The sequence below is a fragment of the Aedes albopictus genome, chromosome 2 (genome assembly GCF_035046485.1).
Source record: "Aedes albopictus strain Foshan chromosome 2, AalbF5, whole genome shotgun sequence".
NCBI lineage: Eukaryota > Metazoa > Arthropoda > Insecta > Diptera > Culicidae > Aedes > Aedes albopictus.
In genome coordinates this window covers 425405494-425424806 of record NC_085137.1, presented here as the reverse complement: position 1 = coordinate 425424806, position 19313 = coordinate 425405494, and the positions used below count along the sequence as shown (strand labels likewise).

The 19313-nt window shown below is 38.4% G+C and overlaps 1 protein-coding gene across 2 annotated transcripts in view; it reads left to right on the top strand.

Annotated features, from left to right (window-relative positions):
• Window positions 1–3353: 3353 nt before the first annotated feature.
• Window positions 3354–19313, top strand: part of LOC115267285 (retinal homeobox protein Rax) — a 70509-nt gene continuing 54549 nt past the window's right edge. The window contains exon 1 of one of the 2 annotated variants that reach the window (XM_062853567.1): window positions 3354–4567. In XM_062853567.1, coding sequence (XP_062709551.1) covers window positions 4351–4567 — 217 coding nt within the window. In that variant the 5' untranslated portion in view covers window positions 3354–4350. The remainder of the gene's footprint in view (window positions 4568–19313) is intronic. The other variant, XM_029874199.2, reaches the window with a different exon arrangement.

The window sequence follows — 19313 nt, the reverse complement described above, 5'->3', positions numbered from 1 at the left end:
TCGCATAAGCTAGAAGCGTTTATGTCGGCATTATGCGATTTGATATGTGATAACAATTAAAGAGTTTCTGTTGCACTGTGGATGCAGTGCCAAAAAGCTACAAGAAAGTGAACAGCCATAATTGATTGCAAAGTCATCATTATTTGTCAAGTTGGCTTGATAATCAACAATGGGAGATGCTAGCCAGAGAAGGGCAGTGAAAACTGTACGGGAAATCGTTTTTAGACTGCCAAACATGCACATCGCAAGTGAACCAAGTGCATTCCAACTTCCAACAAACACTGAGGTGAGTTAGAATATCATGATTATTATTGCGGAGATTCCACCTGTTTAGACTCCTGCGCGAAAATTAGTTGCGTGGATTTTTCATGCGTGGGCCCACAGATATAAAACCAGACCGCGTCCTGGTGATTTTTTTACGCTGTGTTGTTAGGTACACATTTGGTGATAGTTTTGCATTGTAAACAAACATTTATAACATGTGGAGCGGATCTGGTGTGATGGTTAGAACACTTGACTGTCACGCCGAGGACCTGGGATCGAATCCCACTCCCGACAAACTCGCAAAATGTGAGTTCTTCCTTCGGAAGGGAAGTAAAGCGTGGGTCCCGAGACGAACTAGCCTAGGGCTAAAATTCTCGTTAATACAGATAAACAACAACAACATTTATAACGCACCTACGCTGAAAATTACACTAGTTTACAGCATTTTTGAACTCGGTAAGCAGATGATCGTTTTTTGTGTAGAATCATGCCCTGAGTTCGAAAACGCGAAGGAAAAAAATTACAGTAGAGCGGAATTTTTTTCGACTTTCCATACAAGGTTGATGATTTGAAATCGATTTTTGTTCTATTATTAAGCAAACTCGCTCACTTCACACATCTCATTCTCCGTAATCAATGCTCCGATTGAGCTGATTTTTTTACTGTAACTCGCCTACATATGATATGTCAAATAAACGCTGTGAAAGAATTTTTAAATTGTATTTTTCTTATTGAAAAAAATACATTTCTTCATATATTTTTGGAAAATTTGCTAAAATTTAAGGAGGTTGTCCCCAAAACTCGCCAATATCTTGAATTTCATCAATCTGACGTAAAACCTGCCTTCAGATGATCGAACGGTATTATGTTCAGCTTTTAATTTATGGAAAAAGATTTAAAATTGGTTGAACAAAAGGAAAGATATTTGATTTTTATTAAATTCCATATTTTAAAAAGTTGTAAAACTCGATATTGAGCTAAAACTCAAAAACTGTTCTACTTTAAATTTTTTGAAGCACGGTTTCGAAATCAGCGCTAAATTATGCTTCAAAAATTTTGGTCGTTGACAGAAGTTCACGACTTTCGTTTTATTTTGTAAACTAGTGTTAGCCTAATTATTGATTTGCGTCGGAATCTATAAATCTTCACAACGGGTAATTATCAGCTTGTTTCATAAGTAACGTTTGGTGTTATGTGTGAAGTGTGGCTCGACAACCCAGAGGTCATTAGTTCGATATCGAGCTGACAGAATTGTTTTTTTTAATATTATTAAATCGCATAAGGTGCTAAATTGCGTCGCAATAGTGCACGCGGTGCATCGCATAAGATATCGCTTCAAGTCAAGTCAAGTTATTATTGTCAATGCACGTATAGCGCCTCCACTTTTGTACGCATAAGGAACTTTTGCTGCATCTTATGCGATGTAACTTTAACGCATAAAAGTACGTATAACATGAACATAAACTTCATTATACGTGCAAATTGGTTGTCTGGGTAGTGTGGTCGATTTGCCATTTCGTCTGTTGTGGTGATCTCCGGATGTTTCGAAAAGGGATGCTGTGTAGGGACAAGAAACTACATACGTTTGATCATGTTTTTAGAGGTGGCGAAATCGATGAGCCGTAGGCCATTATCGTTCTTCAACTGGTGAATGCAGGACTTTCCAATCGTCGTCGGCCCTCCTTCAAGCCTATCTGAGTGTTTAGATCTCTTGTGATGATCTTGACATCGTGGCCATATTCGCATTCGAGTTGCACGTGGAATGCGTCCTGGTCATCATCAGTGCTTCCGGAGTGTGGACTTGATTGTGTACATGTTGAACAATCGGCCGTTGATCGTCAATCTGCACCTGTGCCTCTGCATCATGATGAAAGCTGTTTGTAGCTTTCGTTGCGTGTGTTGCCGTAGCTATGGTAGATGGCATGACTTACAATATGAATGCCAATCGGCATAGCATTAGGGACAAGTTGATAGTTATTCTTTTTGCGCCAAATAAGGTCCCACACATTTTTCCATAGTATCCAAGCACATTGTACCCACATTGAATTAAAGAGCCTGAAATTGACTTTTTAATCGTCATAATCTGGGGGGAGTTCCCGTGCCGCAGCCCAGTCTACTCGAAAGGTGGATCGGTATAATTGAGAACAATGCGTCAGTTTTAAGCTGAGCACAAGCATGTATGGAAATCAGGTAAAAAAATGACAGTGGCACTCATAAATCACTTAAACTTGCGGTCAGAAAATCTAGCATTTTACCTGTGAATTGAAGTTTGAAAACACGTTTCATTACCGTTGACCTTCGTAATCCCCGGTCGGAACAGAAACTATCGGCTTTGCCTGCTGGTCTTGCCTGATGGTGCACAGTTAATTGATGCATTAACTGCTACCACACCTTATAATCGTGACATTTTGGCAGGGTTTAAAACTTGAGGTGAACCGAATGGATGCGGGCACGAATGTATTTTGGAATTGGAATTTTGAAATGTGGATGCTAAACTAATTCATTCAATTAGCAAATTCAGAGCTGAGTGGTCCTGACACGCAGCTCTTATGCTACACGTGGGCAAGTCGAAAGATACAACTTTGAAAAGACCCGTCCATCTTTCCAATAATTTGACTAGGAATCTTAAGCCAATGAACGTGACTTGGCATGACCCAAAATTTGGTAACAAAAACTGGGAAATGTCTATATATCCGTCTATAATACCCATGGTCGACAAGCCATCATTTCTGTTGATATCCGGATAAACCTCATTGAAGACAATCAAACAGATGGCTCGTACTAGCGACTGTGCGCCTCCATATTTGTATGAATTGATGGAAGATCGTGATGGTTTTTGTCATATGGTAATTCAAACGCTTGCAAATGACCTTCTTTGACACGGTTTACATGCCTAACGGTGCAAGTGCAAATGAAGACCTTTAGTTAGATACCTTTACTGCTTAAATTGGCTAGCGCTAGATGATCCAAGAATATCTCCAATCTGTCTGAAATATAGCATTTCCTCTATAAGTTGGAATGCCACATTGCGTGGAAAACTACGATTTGGTAGCTGGCATCCCCTTCACCAATATTGATCCACCCAATAATCAATTTATTCCCACAAGCAATCATCGCTCATTAACACATCATCACCGCAGCTAGCCAGCACGTGCTCTCGTTATGCTATTAGAACCGATAAACAACGACGAATCACCGCCAGCCCATGGAAACCTGTTCCACTGCTCGCTGTGCTGAGTTATCGAGGGGGTGGGAATCTAATTGTTTTCCGGAGAGACCCGTAGGTATTGGTGGGAGGAGGACGACACGATATGCTGAGAATGAACTTTCTGGTTGTGCTTTTGTACTGGGTGAGTTCATTCCATGGTTGCACCAACACAGAGACCATGCTTCTCCACACGGTAGGAGAAGTAACACATGTTGTCATGTCAACATTACAGGTAGGAAAGAGACAACCCTAGAATCCATGGTTGCTGCTATGCTCGTTGCCCTCTTTACGTGGATGAACAAAACTCGAAGCAGAAAAGGAAGAGAAAAACTACCCCTTATGCTCTGGGTTTGGCTGTTACTGGCGTGCTTGCTTGCAACCATTGCCTTGAGCAGGGTGAAGCCTTTCATGCCTTCAGCCTTCTTCGCTGCCTTTCCACGTTTCCACGGTTCTCCGGCTCTGGGTTAATGCCTGTATTGGTGGTTGAGGAAAAACGTGCGCACACTAGAACCAACAACGGAGGGATCACTTTTTGATTATTTTTAATATTTATTTGATGAGCTGTGGCTTGCTGCATTCAGTCCGTGGTTGACATTAGACGTTAGTGGTTCATCGGTTGTTAACTCGGTGTTTATCGGTGAGGCGTGGGTGGATCTGGCTTAGTGTCGGCTTAGTACGTGGATAAAAGTTAATCTTCCGGAAGTTGTGAACACAGTGTTACTCAAGTTAATGGATTTCGGATCTTCTTTGGACTGTTGTGTGATGATTGTGTGAAATATTTGAAAACAAATTAAAATAGCCAAAATCAAAGGCTCCGTGTTAAGTGTGATTAGTGATTTATAGAGAGCGAAAAACAAGGATACCTCAAGCTCACCCACATGAAAGACATGATGTCCAGTGCGCTTTCAAACGATCATATCCTGCGGCCGGCTCAGGAAAGTGCGATCTCGAAACCGCGTGCCGTCTACAGTATCGATCAGATCTTGGGAAACCATCATCACCTGCGGAATACGAATAGCAGCAGCAGCAACAACCATAGCAGTAGCATCATCCATAATAATAACAACATCAACACCAACAACAATAATAACAACGGTGAGTTTATCAATCCCCCGCTTAGATAGTTCGGCTCTCAGCTGTTTGATCAGGCGGTGGCACGGCGTCGGTCGGTGTCCCCTTTTATGGGGCCCGCGTTATCGCCGCACGTTGAGCTAGGTATCCTTACCTTCGGAGGGTGGAGAGCGAGCGCAGCGTATCGTGGGAATTGGGCCAGCTGTACGGTTCAATTGGCTAATGATAATCTAATAAATCAATTGTCAAAACTGTGTGTATCTATTAACTGCGCGCGCGAGAGGGGGCGTACAATGTGAATGCAGTGCATTGTATACATGTGGATTGAGGATATTATGTTTGCTTATTATTTTGGACGATGCAGAAGGGGTACTTTCAAAGGTGTATATGAATGATGACTAAATTGGAACGTTTGAATACTTCCGTGGTAGTTTAACTGCACCTGGCGGGTTCACAATTAGCGAGGGTGAATCGCCTACTGAGTGAATGGTGATTATGCCCGCGAAACTTTACGGTTCATACGATAACAAGTTTGCAATAAACGATTTTTTCAATAATTCTATGATATGATAGATGAAAGCTTACTTTAAAGTGTGATGATTTGTTACGAAGTTCAAAAGTATCCACTCTATCTATTTTTTCAGGTAGATTTCCTTTATGAACTGCAGTTAAAAACATTTGCATATATGCATATGCATGTAACTTATTCTGGTAAAGCTTCAATACTTGACTAAATTACATCGATTCAACTATTTATGGTGTCCTGAAACAAAGATATAAATAATGAGGATTCATTTGGTAACTCAAATTATGATAGGGCAGGTAATCAAACTTTGAATCAAATTGCGGCTTTCTGAAGCAGTGCAAATTTTAAGTGATTTTTTCTCCCACATGGAAATAATTTACTACGGCAAAATCGTATGTACATGAAAGCCACGGGTATAAGCTTTCTGTTAAATGGTAAAAAGTTTGTATTTGCACCGAATTTCATTGAAATATTCGATTTTTCATCGACAATGATTTTAATCTTAATTTGAACCATCGTAATCATAATTTGAACCAATTTTAATCTTAATTTGAACTACTGGCGGCAGCAGCTCGAGCAACTCACAAAACAGCCAATTCCATGCTAAACAATTAAAAATCATATGAATCTGCTAATTCTCATACCTATTTTTCATTAGGCAGTGGAATCTCAACTCAGAATGTTCGAAATTCTTTAGGAATTTGGAAACTAAATTTGGAATTTTTCATCCCCCAAGAGTAAACAAAGCAACCACTAGCGCAATCTACAGGGCAACACTAGAAGCTCACCCCCGTTTACTAGTTCAAATTTAGATTACAAATGGTTCAACTTAAGATAACATTCTCCAAGTAAGAATCACTTAAATTTGATAATTTTATGACAAATAATGCGGAATATTATTCGGTTGGTCGATTCTACGATAAATAAGCTTTCATTTGACATATTCACTTATTGCGTGTGATGCAATGCATGAGCTGTATGGGTGCACCGAAAATGGGCTTTCTCTGGGGGGGAAATAGGTGAAATCACAGTGATTTTTCAATTGCTTATTTTCGATGGCAAAAACGCTTTTTTCAATGCTTTCAAAGCTTATGTTATCAGATTATATTACGGAAAACTGTTTAAAATCTTTTTCGGGACAATATTTGCCTAAAAAGAACGTCATTTCAATGAATTTCAAAATAGTTCAAATTAAGATTACATTTTGACTAGTTCAAATTTTAATTTCTTACCCTAATATTGAGTTATATGCCATTTAATCACCTTTGATTTACATGAATTACATTTAATAGCATTAAATTCTTAGATTGGAACATTATTGCACATACTATTTTTTGATGATACAGAATCAAAAAAAGTTTTGAAAATCTCACAAAGGAGGGAAATTTGCCTGAATATCGTAAGATTTTTGCGAGAAATAGGATTTTATGAAAAAAATATATGATGGCAATCTCAATTTCCACACAATTTTTTTTAGGATTTGTTGGCTTTTCAGCCCGATTGTGAGATCAAAAACAAACTTATGTTTTGAAATTTTTACTCAAATCTAAATTCAATATGCATACCATGATTGATTAATTCTTAACGAATGTGGTAAACTTTTACTCGTACCTTTTGACCCAGTTGGTGGATTATCAAAATAAAAATAGTTTTATCGATGGGATTACTTGTGCTATCACATGCATGCATATGGATGTTATGTTATGATAGAACATTTCGGAGATATAGCTCCAAATGTAGTGTACACCCCTTGTTGTTCACTCAATTTCGTGTTATATTCCTGTGTTTATATGATATATTTCAATGGAATGGAACAATGGGACACCATTGTACCATAAATGTCCAGGTTATCCAAAACGTCCAGAAGTTTTGAACTATATTTTGTTTACTTCTTGAATCACTTGAATTTTATTCATTACATTCAAAGTTATATTTTAAAACATGAAATGATGGTAGTTATGACCTGGTGATGTTCTAGGCAACATGAAACGTTCTGGAGCTCTGATTGTAAGACTATTACTTGTAATTGGATTCGAAACAGATGTATACATGTAAAAACTAATCTCACTACTACTAAATCAGAGTATGAGGGATTGACCACACATCAATGATCGATTCCTAAGGCCATTCAAATCATTCTGGAATTATGTAGGCATAAAACACTCGATCTCCAGTTAGCGTGGTGGTTAAGGCTATGAATTGCCAATCCGGAGACGGCGAGTTCGATTCCTTTTCCAGTCGGGAAATTTTCTTGACTCCCTGGGCATAGTATATCATTGTACTTGTATCACAATATACAAATTCATGCAATGGCAGACAGAAAAGCCTAATTAACCCCCGAGCGATCGCGCTGTTGTATTTTGTACAACACGTTGAAAAAATCTCGCTTTTTGTACTCAGCACTAGCGTGGTGCTGACGCAGGTAGCCAACCGCGCGAGTTACGGAAGGCTAATAACTGTGGAAGTGCTCAATGAACACAAAGTTGAAGCGAGGCAGGCCAAGTCCCAGTGGGAACGTAGAGCCAAAAGCAGAAGAAGAAGAAGATCTACGCTCGTAACGTTGCATCGGATACATTTCAAACTTTGTATATTGCATTTTGGAAGTCATAGGTAGGTTATAGGTAGTCATCCAGGGAGGCATCCTGGATCATCCAAACTATTCTAAAGTTGAGATATATGGTTTAAATTTAAAATGATCCATCAATAGTGGTCCACAAATATTAGAATTAACCTATTTGATTCATACATGCTATGCAAGCCATGGCAGAAAAATGTCCTGAGCGTCAGGAATATCTGAAGACACCTATAATATTATGTGTTTAAGGCCTTTAGATCAACACTCGTAACAAAGCATCGTTCACATCCAAAACATAGTTTAGTACTTATATTTTAGTAGGCATAGATGTTTAGTTTTATGATATGTCCTCTAACTTAGAGTTGTTTCAGACCATAGATCTATATCTTCGAAATCATCGAAATCTATCATAACATGACCTCCATATATACATTAGGGTGGCCCACACTTAACCCTCTAATACCCAAATTTTTGATTTTGATCTAAATATCATTTTTCGTCATCTAAAATCGATTTAAACATGTTTTGGAAGATGATTCTTTTTAATTCTCGATTTCGTGAATTTCAGTTTTTGATTTTTTCTAATTTTTATTTTTGAACATCCCCACACTTTTATATTTTTCCGGGAAGCCAATTTAGGGTACGGATTTTTCGAGATGAAAATATTTTGAGATTTTATGATTATTGTTGAAATATTTTTAATTTAATTTTTTTTTTCATAGAAATTTTGTTTTCCGTGTAATTTTAAGGAAAATAAATTAAGAGTGTATTCGATTCTCTTCAACTATTTAACTAGGATAGAATGATTTGGGAAAAAATTAAAATGTGCTAATTGTAGCGATTTAATACAAAATAAACTATGACTTCTAAAACATGACTAAAACATCAAATTTTCAATGATTTAAAAAATATATAAATACACTTTAAAATACACCAAAAACCATTTTGAGATATACAAAACCGTCCTTAATATCAGCCAAAAATATATTTTTTTTTATTTTTTACGAAACAAAAATTACAAAAATGCTCAAACTATACCCCGTCTAAAGGCGGGGTTGGGTATTAGAGGGTTAAATGAAAAACAAAAATTTCGAAAAATACCAAGTCTCCTAAATCAGTTGTTTTGGACTCCCAGAAGATACGTTCAAAATTTGAGTAAAATCGATTGAGCCTAAGAGGGCGCTCAAAACGCTTGAAGTTTGTCTGGGAAAACTTGGCCAAATGTATGTAGAAATTTTAAGTTTTCGAATTTTGCCGCTAGGTGGCGCTGTAAGCGTTTAATAAATAAACGCTTTTGTATTATTGTAGGTGACTATATGCCAAAGAACTTTGTCGAAGATCGCAAAGTGATCCGACGGCTGTAAAAAAAGTTATACCCTAAGCAAAGTGAGGCAAAATATTGAGATTTCATTATTGATATTATTCCTTTACATGTATTGGAAAAACAACAATAAAGTTTATCCTCACTTTACCTATGGAATAACTTTTTTACAAACGTGGGACTTTGCGGTCTTCGACAAAGTTGTTTGGCATATAGTCACCTACAAGAATACCAAAGGGTTTGATTATTGAACGCTTACAGCGCCACCTAGCGGCAAAAATCGAAAACTTCAAATTTCTGCATTCATTTGGCCAAGTTTTCCCATACAAACTTCAAGCATGTTGAGCGCCCCGTTAGGCTTAATTGATTTTGCTCAAATTTTGAACGTAGCTTCTGGGAGTCCAAAACAACTGATTTAGGAGGTAAGACTTGGCTTTTTTTTTTTTTCGAAATTTTTGTTTTTCATATAAGTGTAGGCCACCTTAATATACATACATATGATAGCACAAGTAATCCCCTTGTTAAAACCACTTTGGTTTTGAAAATTCACCCATAAGTATGGGAGTAAAAGCATGCAAAAAAGTTGTCCACATCCTTTAAGGGTTCAAAAAGTTTTGCAAGCCATTCGATTTACAAGGTGTTGATAAGAGGTGATATTTTAAAAGGCAATTTTTCATTAAGCTTATAACAAAAAAATATGATATCATTGGCACGCAAATCATCATAAAATCTTCAAGAATAATCATATCATTGATTTACGGCAACATTTCTTCCTTTGAATCAAAATTGTAGCATCCTTTAAAGTGATCAACAAGTGATCATAAAGCTACTTCTTTTTTGGCATAACGTTCCAAGTAGGATGGAGTCTGCTATAACACTCATCCATTGCATTGAAAATCCGAAAATATATCCGGAAAACATGTTAACCAACCAACGAGTTGTTGTTATTGAAAAGAGGCCACATTTGACACAAATTTAGTATAATCCGAAACAACCCAAAGAGCATGCAATACGTCGACGCTTCTTGCTTTGTTTATATCAGAATGCGCGTAGGGAAAGAAAGAAACTATCCAAAGCTCGGAAGTATTAGCACTGTTGTCAAATTTATAGTTTTTTTTTTATAGAAATCAAGTGACAGTTCAGTTTTCGCCATCACCATCATAATATGGAGTCATAATAACGCCTGTTTGGACTAGTATGAAGTAGATCATCAATTTTAACTTATTTCAAAATCATCCTGGAAGCTGCGCAGTGTCGGTAGCGGTGGTCCCCTCAACAGACAAAGAATAACACTACGGACCGCCTGTTCAGGTGATAAAGTAACCAATCAATACGTCTTCTCCTCCATTTGGAAGAAGTACTCTTTAGCTTACTAATTCTAACGTTGCCAACTTTCTACGGATTTTCATGTTTGACGTTTAAACTTGTTGTAGACTCAAACCTCCATTAAGGTAATAAGCCGGGACTGCCTAAATAGAATTTTTACCTAAATGGATTAAGTTTACATAAGTGACCCGATTTTGTCAGCCCCTTTTCGAAACTCCTCAAAAACCTGAACAGGTTTTCAAACTTTTTATTCCGTTGTAGTCTGCATTCCAGCTGTAGTTTGATGATAAATATGAATGAATTGATTAAAGTTTGTCCGTAAGATAACGAGAGCAAAAAATTTGTCGCAAAATGGGGCTGACAAAATAGGGTCCTCACTGTATTATATAAATGGATTTGCAAAAATTGAAAAGAAGTTTAAAAGCATGAGTGGCCTGAAGATTTGAAGGTTGTTATGCGGGGTTTCCAAAGGCTTTCGAGCGAGTTTCAGGATGCGGGTTGAAGAGGGGGGGGGGGGTTTCAGAGGCGTTGCATGAGGGCTACATGGGCGTTTTCAGGGGGTTCGAAAGGTTTCTGCTGCGTTACATGGGATCCGATGGGGTTTTAGGGGTATTTCGAATGCATTTCTTAATCCTTCAGGACGCGCGCCGTAGTAAAAAGTACAACACTACCAAAGAAGCTCGCTCGTCGTATGCAGCGCGAGCGCGATGTAGTTTTAGGATGTACCAGAGGCGCGTCCTGAAAGGTTAAAGCTTCAGAGGATTTTGGGCGCGTTCCAGAGGTGTTAGAATGCTTTACATACGCGTTTTCAAGGATTTCAGAGGGTCTCGGATGCGTTACTTGGGGTCCAAGGGGGTTTTATGGGGATTTCGAAGGCATTTCATACCACTTATCAGCACACAGTTGCACGAGACTGTGTAATCATGACATTCATTAAATCATTCAAACATACAAGTTATGCATGAAGAGCTAAAGTTGTGATAGACGGACCCGGTTAGGGTAATATTTCGAATAAAGTTTCTTTTTCTGTTCCGCAGAATCGCATCTTGTTCTACGACTTAGTTCGTTAAAGCGCCAGAATAGCGATACGTACTGATGGGTTCCAATCCTACTAAAACAAGTGGTATTTTTCCACAAACTCATCTCTCAATTTGTTAATGAATCGTATTTTCCCGAGCAGAGGAGAATATCAAATTCACAACAACAGAATCACATAGCCTGTTTTTATACAATAATTTTTTATTGATAACTTATCAAAGTATTACTTTTTTATAACATGTTTTGTTTGACAATCTTATTTTGTTATGATCAAGTTATTGAGATTCATCCACTAAATAACATGTCAATAATATACTTTGTTGTAGACCAAGTTTTGTTATTATTCTACTTTTGAAAATGTACACATATGCGATGAACTACAACACAACAATGACAAGTTTTCAAATTCACTGCAAGATTCATTGTTATTAAGTTGTTATTGAAACTAACAAAACATGTTACTAGATTGATCTTCCAGGAACATTCTCTTGTTATGATTTTAGTTATTTTGCCGTTTTTGACAGACAAGTTCATAACATAGTAAGATATGTTAATAACATAAAAGTTACAGATTCCATTATACAGTTTTTATGCCCAAATAACATTTTCTATTATGGTGTTGATATTCTCTTCTACTCGGGTTGCTTTCAAATGATTCAAGTTTTTTCGTCTATTTCAGACATTCTGGTCGACTAGTATAGCCGGAATGGGCAATAAAATTATTGTCACAGCAGCAATGTATTGGAAAAAAATGGGCATGCGAGAGACATTCGAAGCTTTAAGTTTAATGCTAGATTTATCAGGCTTTTGTTAAGGATTTATCCCCAATTATACGACCGTGAATACACGCTAAAGACAGAGGCTGAGTTGGTGGGGATAGTTATAGCAGTGCCAATTTCTTGATTTTGCCTTGGCTGACCAAGCCATGTGCAAATTCTACAGTTGAAAATGCTTTGACATCCATGTGTACAACAGAAACATGTGCTCGATGAACAAATTTATATTTGAATTATGAAAAGAATTCCACGCACTCCGGTAAGACTCGAACTCATGACTCCCGATTCGCTAGACGAGAGCTTCTATTCCTTTAAGCTACGGAGTCACTCGACTATCTCCGTCGCCAGTAGGCGTAGAACTGAACTCGATTCTACAGTCGTACATGGTTTGACATACATGTGCACAACTGTGTATGAGTTACCTAATCCCATCCGAAGGAGATTTGGATTGTGAAAAGTAGCTTCAGAGATTAATATAGCAATGATAGCGTTGTTGACAAGTACCCGAGAGATAGAAATATTGCCTAGACAGAAATTCCTCTTACGAAAGTAAGGTTCTTGGACTAAAGCCGCTTGGGCTGTACCTTTTTGTTTAAGTCTTCAAAACTTTATCGTTTCTGTTCGTTTTTGATGAAGATTGACCTATTGATCTGAGCAGGCCCGGATAAATGATTGTGGGGGCCCAGGGCCGGAACTGATGTGGAGGCCCCACAGAGGTGCAAATGCGATGAGAAAATAAGTTTTCGTTTGTTTTTAAACAGCACTTGAGCAAAATTAAAAATAAAGTTAGTGGTTTTGCAAGCAAAAACGGTTTTTGTGGGGGCCCTTTAGATCCGACCCTGGTGAGCAATCTTTACCGTTGCCACTACCCAAATTGGGTGAGCTGAAACTCTTTACAATCACAGTACATAAAAGAACAGCAGCAATAAAACCAGATCGGTATCGTTTGAAAAACGCCAATGGCGAGGATACACAGAATACACTATGTAAATCGCGTAATGTGAAACTATATGGTGCAAATGTTAACTAATTAATGACATCTTCTTAATTCCGCCCTTATTTAGCCTCAAGTTTGAATTTAAAGAAGGGCAGCTGATTGTATCGGAGAAACACAAGGTCCACTGCACCATTGCTCCGGTTAGCGCAGTAAAAGCAAAATACTGTGGAGAGCTCCCTGATACTCCACAGGCTCCGTTAGCGGTTGGGATTTCATTGGACCCACCCCCCTCCCTAGCCATTCATTCCTGGGAACTGTAAGAATATAGCCGTATCACACAATGAATTAGGAGTCACCTGCCTGTTATGTTATTGTTAGCCCATTGATATAACCAATTACGAAACTACACAGCTATCTAGGCTGATCGAGAAAAGAAGTTAATATTGATGATCAATTTATACGGGTCGTAAAAAGCAATTCATTTTCCTAGGTGAGAAACCAAAACTATTGCGTGTAGTTCAATTTGCGATGTTTGAGTCATCCTACGAAAAACAAGTGATTGAAGCGATGTTTGTTTTGTGTCTAATTTTTGTATTTTTTGTTAGAAGTAAGCACGCATGGAAACAAAAAGAACGGAACGAATCGGTGCCGTTATCACTACTTGTTTTCGAATGAGATGAAGTTGGGAGTGTGAGCTTATTTATGGCACTCAGATCCTAGATCAACATACAAAAATATGAAAAGTCATTATTTAAATTTCAAAAAATGCGTAGAACATTCCCGGCATTTGTATTTTAGCAATTCCAGTGTTAAGTTATTGCAATAAAAGCGTTTGTTGGAATTATATTTAACGACACTTTATTGTAATGTAAAATGCCAACAGTACGTAAACTAAGAAAATGTCTTGAACAACAAATTGACAATGAAACGTACTTGAAAATATGTCACAGAAATTACAGTGTCAAACATATGTATCTACGCGCAAGAATAACCTTCTCAATCGCAATAAAAATATATAAAAAAATCTCACCCCACAAACGAAAGTGACACCCGCTGCGTTGTGCAAGCTTAATTATCAGTATATTAAAATCCCCTCAGCAAAACCATTCTGCCCTGGTTCGGTGGCCAACCCTGCCTTCCGGAGGCCAATATAAAGTCTAACAGAGATGAAAACACACTCACACACACCAACTCAACTCCCCTTTCAAGGGAACTGTGTAAAATCTCTCTCCCGGAATTGAACTTAAAAAGCCGGAAAAAGGGAAAATCAAACAGAATAACACATCAATAAAAGCTCGCTGGATGCCTTCTCGATTCCACCGCCGGTTGCCCCATTCACACAGATAATGATTCCGGCAACTTATGGAAGCACCAGCGATGCTCCAAACGAACCGTTCCGCACCCCACGCAGCTTCCTTCAAGCGATTAATGACCATCCCGCTCCATCATGTTTTATAGCGATCGATTTTACCGTCGCGCCGCGGCCCTCGTCGCCGCATTTAATATGATCATATCACGGTGGCGCCGTGCCGCCACCGCACCACCCTGACGACGTATGTATCCCCCGGAAAGCCGGGTTGTGATTGTTGATAAATTTCCCATTTTCCCACACGCACATTTTTATCCGGCACCCGATTATTTTCGCCACAATAATGCCAGTCGAACAAGATCAAAGGACCGACTACCGGTTCAGTGTGCGCGGTGATGCGGTGAATGTGGTTGTGGGTGGAGATTTTCGGGCGATTTTTTTTAATTCAGTGCCAAATTGGCAGCCAATTACCGGAATATTTTTATTCATATGCAATTATCGGGGGATCAACCAGAAGTTGTTTGGTTTGTTGTGATTTTTTTTTGGAGCGAACCGTCATCACATACAAATAGGTCACAAAAACTGTTCGGAGTAAAGTTGAAATTTGATAATTATCAAGCTTATTTTTGGAAAGGATCTTTATCCAGAAGCTTAATAGTTGAAGGGATTTACTTAAGGTCCCATTAGACAGGACAAATATTTAGCCAAACCCTAGGCCAAACCGGTTCAACAAATGACCAACACAATGTGAATCATAGCCTTCTTGGATGAATGTCGAACGTCAATGGCAAATATTTGGCATAATGACAAACAGTGTAATGGCACCTTTACAGTGTCAAAAAGTTTATTTTACTTTAATGCTTACAACTTTTCGATACACGAATTAAATTAAATAAAAGTCATTCTACAGGTTCTTTTTTTAATTCTTACTATGATCAGATAATAATTGTTCAATAAGTTGTGGAGCTTGTTGTAAAACTTAAAAGTTGTTTTTCTTAACAAATGTTAAAAACATTATACCTCAAAATGCTGTTCTACATTCTCACAACATGCCCTGCCCGCTGTATGATTTCAGTTTAAGTCACAGTCATGAAGCAAAGTTGGCTGTTGATCTGTACCATTTAGGCGTTCATCGAAGTGCTGCTTTCACCTTTCAAATTACTTACGTTCGCCAGTCAAGATACTCGCAGCATGTAGCGTTTGTGGGGTGATTTGGCGTTCCGATCTAAAAACGTTACCTTGGGATTCGGTGCTTATGTAATGACTGCGTCCGGTTACATTAATCGCTCTAAGTTGTACCAAAGGCGACCGTCGGTATCGTACATTGATGGTATCGGTGAGTTTTTGGGGAAATTCGATCATAACTAGAACAATTTGAGCGCCTTAAGCAGTTGAGACTGCACAAAAACTCATTCCTAGGCTACTTAATGAGTCCTATGAGTCCATTTCAATAATTGATCTGAATAATGAATAGATATCTGAATAGACACATGATCAATGATCAGCGAAGTTTAAAAGGACAACAAAGGCAACGCGGTTCAAGTCCAGATATAAATAATTGAACGTCTGCAATACTTATGAGACTTCAGCATAGTTTAGGTGGGAATCACTTGCTATTTCATGTTGCATAGATAGTATTAGGTTTTTGCCTTTCTCGTACACTAAGTGTACTGGAAAGGCTATATGTTCACTCCAAAAATGACTTTTTGATAGAAGGCCCGGAGGGTCGAGTCACATATACCAATCGACTCAGCTCGACGAATTGAGGTGATGTCTGTGTGTGTGTATGTGTGTATGTGTGTATGTGTGTGTGTGTGTGTGTGTGTGTGCGTGTGTGTGTATGTGTGTATGTGTGTGTACAAAAAACTCACATCACTTTTTGGCAGTAAACCTCAACCGATTTTAATGACCGATGGTTCATTCGACGCGGCATACAGTCCCATTGTTTCCTATTGAAAATGGTTCAGATCGGTCCAGCAGTTCCGGAGTTATGGCCATTTAGGTGTTCCGGACCGGTACCCCTGGAAGGGGCCAGACATGAAAATGCAACAAACCCAAGCATTCGACATATCAAACCACGGGATTTTCGATCATATGATGAACGGTTAGCAGGAAAATAGTCTCAGATCATATCAGAACCGGTAGTGTTCCGGAACCGGTTCCGGATGCCCCGCCGGAAGTGGCCAAATATAAAAGAGAACCACACCCATGCATGCGACACATCAAACAGCGGCATTTTCAATATCCTGATGAACTATTAGCATGAAAACAGTCTCAAACCATATCTGAACCGGTAGTGTTCCGGAACCGGTTCTGGGTGTTCCGCCTGAAGTGGCCAAATATAAAATTTAACATTACTAATTCATGCGACAGATCAAACAGCGGCATTTTCGATTAACTGATGAATGGTAAGCAGGAAAATAGTTTCAGACCATATCTGAACCGGTAGTGTTCCGGAACCGGTTCCGGATATCCCGCCGGAAGTGGCCAAATATAAAAGATAACCAAACCCATGCATGCAACACATCAAACAGCGGCATTTTCAATAACCTGATGAACGGTTAGCATGAAAACAGTCTCAGACCATATCTGAACCGGTAGTGCTCCGGAACCGGTTCTGGGAGTTCCGCCTGAAGTGGCAAAATATACAATTTAACATAACTCATTCATGCGACACATCAAACAGTGGCATTTTCGATTACCTAAGCAGGAAAATAGTCTCAGACCATATCAGAACCGGGAGTGTTCCAGAACCGGTTCCGGATGTCCCGCTGGAAGTTGCCAAATATAAAAGAGAACCAAACCCATGTATGCGACACATCAAACAGCGACATTTTCGATAACCTAATGAAAGGCTAGCAGGAAAATAGTATCAGACCATATCTGAACTGGTAGTGTTCCGGAACTGGTTCTGGGTGTCCCGCTGGAAGTGGCCAAATATTAGAGGCCAAAATTGGACATAACTCATTCATGCGACACATCAAACAGCGACATTTCCGGTAACCTGATGAACGGTTAGCAGGAAAACAGTATCAAACCATATCTGAACCGGTAGTGTTCCGAAACCGGTTCTGGGGGGTCCCGATGGATGGATGCAAACTTTTTAAGGAGTGATAGAGGGGTCTCCAGTTAGGCTAATGGATAAGGCTATGGATCGCCAATCCGGAGACGGCGGGTTCGATTCCCGTTCAGGTCGGGAAAATTTTCAAGACATCCTAGGCATAATGAACCATTGTACTTGCCACACAATGTACAAATTCATGCAATGGCGGGCGAAGAAAGCCCTTCAATTAATAACTGTGGAAGTGCTCTAAGAACACTAAGTCGAGTCACATATACCAATCAACTCAGTTCGACGAATTAAGATGATGTCTGTATCTGTGTATTAGAGTGGGTCAACATTGTATGGAGCTGAAAAAGCGTTGCTTTTTCAATCTGTATTAGCGTCCAAAGCAACTGTGCAAAATTTGGGAGCGATTGGTTGCGTCCCCGTAATCCGCATTGCGATTGAAATTTGTATGGAATTTAGTATGGAAAAACGTACTTTTTTGCATTTTATTCCCAATTTGAATTCTTTTGTCTAACACCATGTAACTAATGACGTTAAAGTATAGCCTAGAATATGCCGAAAAACTTTGTCGAAGACCGCAAAGTGATCTGACGCTTGTGAAAAAAGTTATTTTTTCGGTAACTTACACAGTTAAAATTTTCGTGTAATTTTGCGTTGATTTCGATGCACATATTTGGAGCATCGAAATAAACGCAATATTGCGTTAGATTTTAAAATTACACGAGCTAAAAAGCGAGTCGTGTAAAATTCAGTTTCGTTGAAATTTAAACGATTTGCTGAATTTATATGCTGCTGCATTTTTCATGGAAGTTTTGTTTAAATTTTCATGCTACCTATCTAATCGAATCAAAATCGATAGACTAGTTCTTTACATGGAAGAGCAAACATCCTTGTTTTGCCATTAACTGCGCCATCATTCCTGTCTACGATGCAAGCGAATTTCAAAACAAAGCACCGGGAGACGCGCAGCGACTGCAGTTGAAAGTGCCGGTATAGTGTGGATGAATTTTTGCCGGATTCGATGGAATTCTTCGTAATCTGCACTTGCTCGAACAGCAAATAGTCAGTACACTCACCAGCCATCCTAAACCACAAAAATCGCGGCACAAAACTTGCAAACAACGTGTCTTCCGGTGCTTTCCATGAAATGAACATTCTCGGTCGCTGGCAAAAGAAAACTGAAACAGGTGACGCCATTTGCATTGACTCCAAACCAAAAGTTGTAAATTTACACGACTTGAAATTTCTAGCTTTGTTGACAGAAAATCGGATGCTTTTCAATGTATTTATCAATATAAAGTTGAAAATACAATCACATGGAATTTTGAGTTGAATCAAAAGTAAAATTGCGTGTTTTTCAATGCTCCAGGTATGTGCATCAAATTAAACTCAATTTTCAATCATTTTTTCGATTAAATTCGTTGAAATTCACAACAACAACGATTTACATATCGTTTAAATTTAAATATTTTTTTCTGTGTAGGCCAAAAGTTGAGATTTTATTGATGTTATTCCTTTACATGTTAAATGTTAAGCACCACCCGAGCAGAAGAAAATAACAAGAGAATAACATATCAAGGTATTTATCTTAAATACTACCATACCTTAATATGTCCTTCATTAGGTGGTAATAAGAGGCAAAATAACAAAAACGAATACCAAAATTTTGTATAAATAACACCTAGAAAATAACAAGTCTTGTTATTTCAATAATGAATGCATACCTAAAATTACAAGTGCTGTATTTGTTATTCCAAAGTTATTGAATAACAAACTAATAATTTTTCCTGTTATTAAATGTTCCATTTGTTCGATGACTCCATGATGTAATAGCAAATCTTGTTCTTCGGTTATTGTCATTGCTAAACCGACAAATACTACATCAATACCAA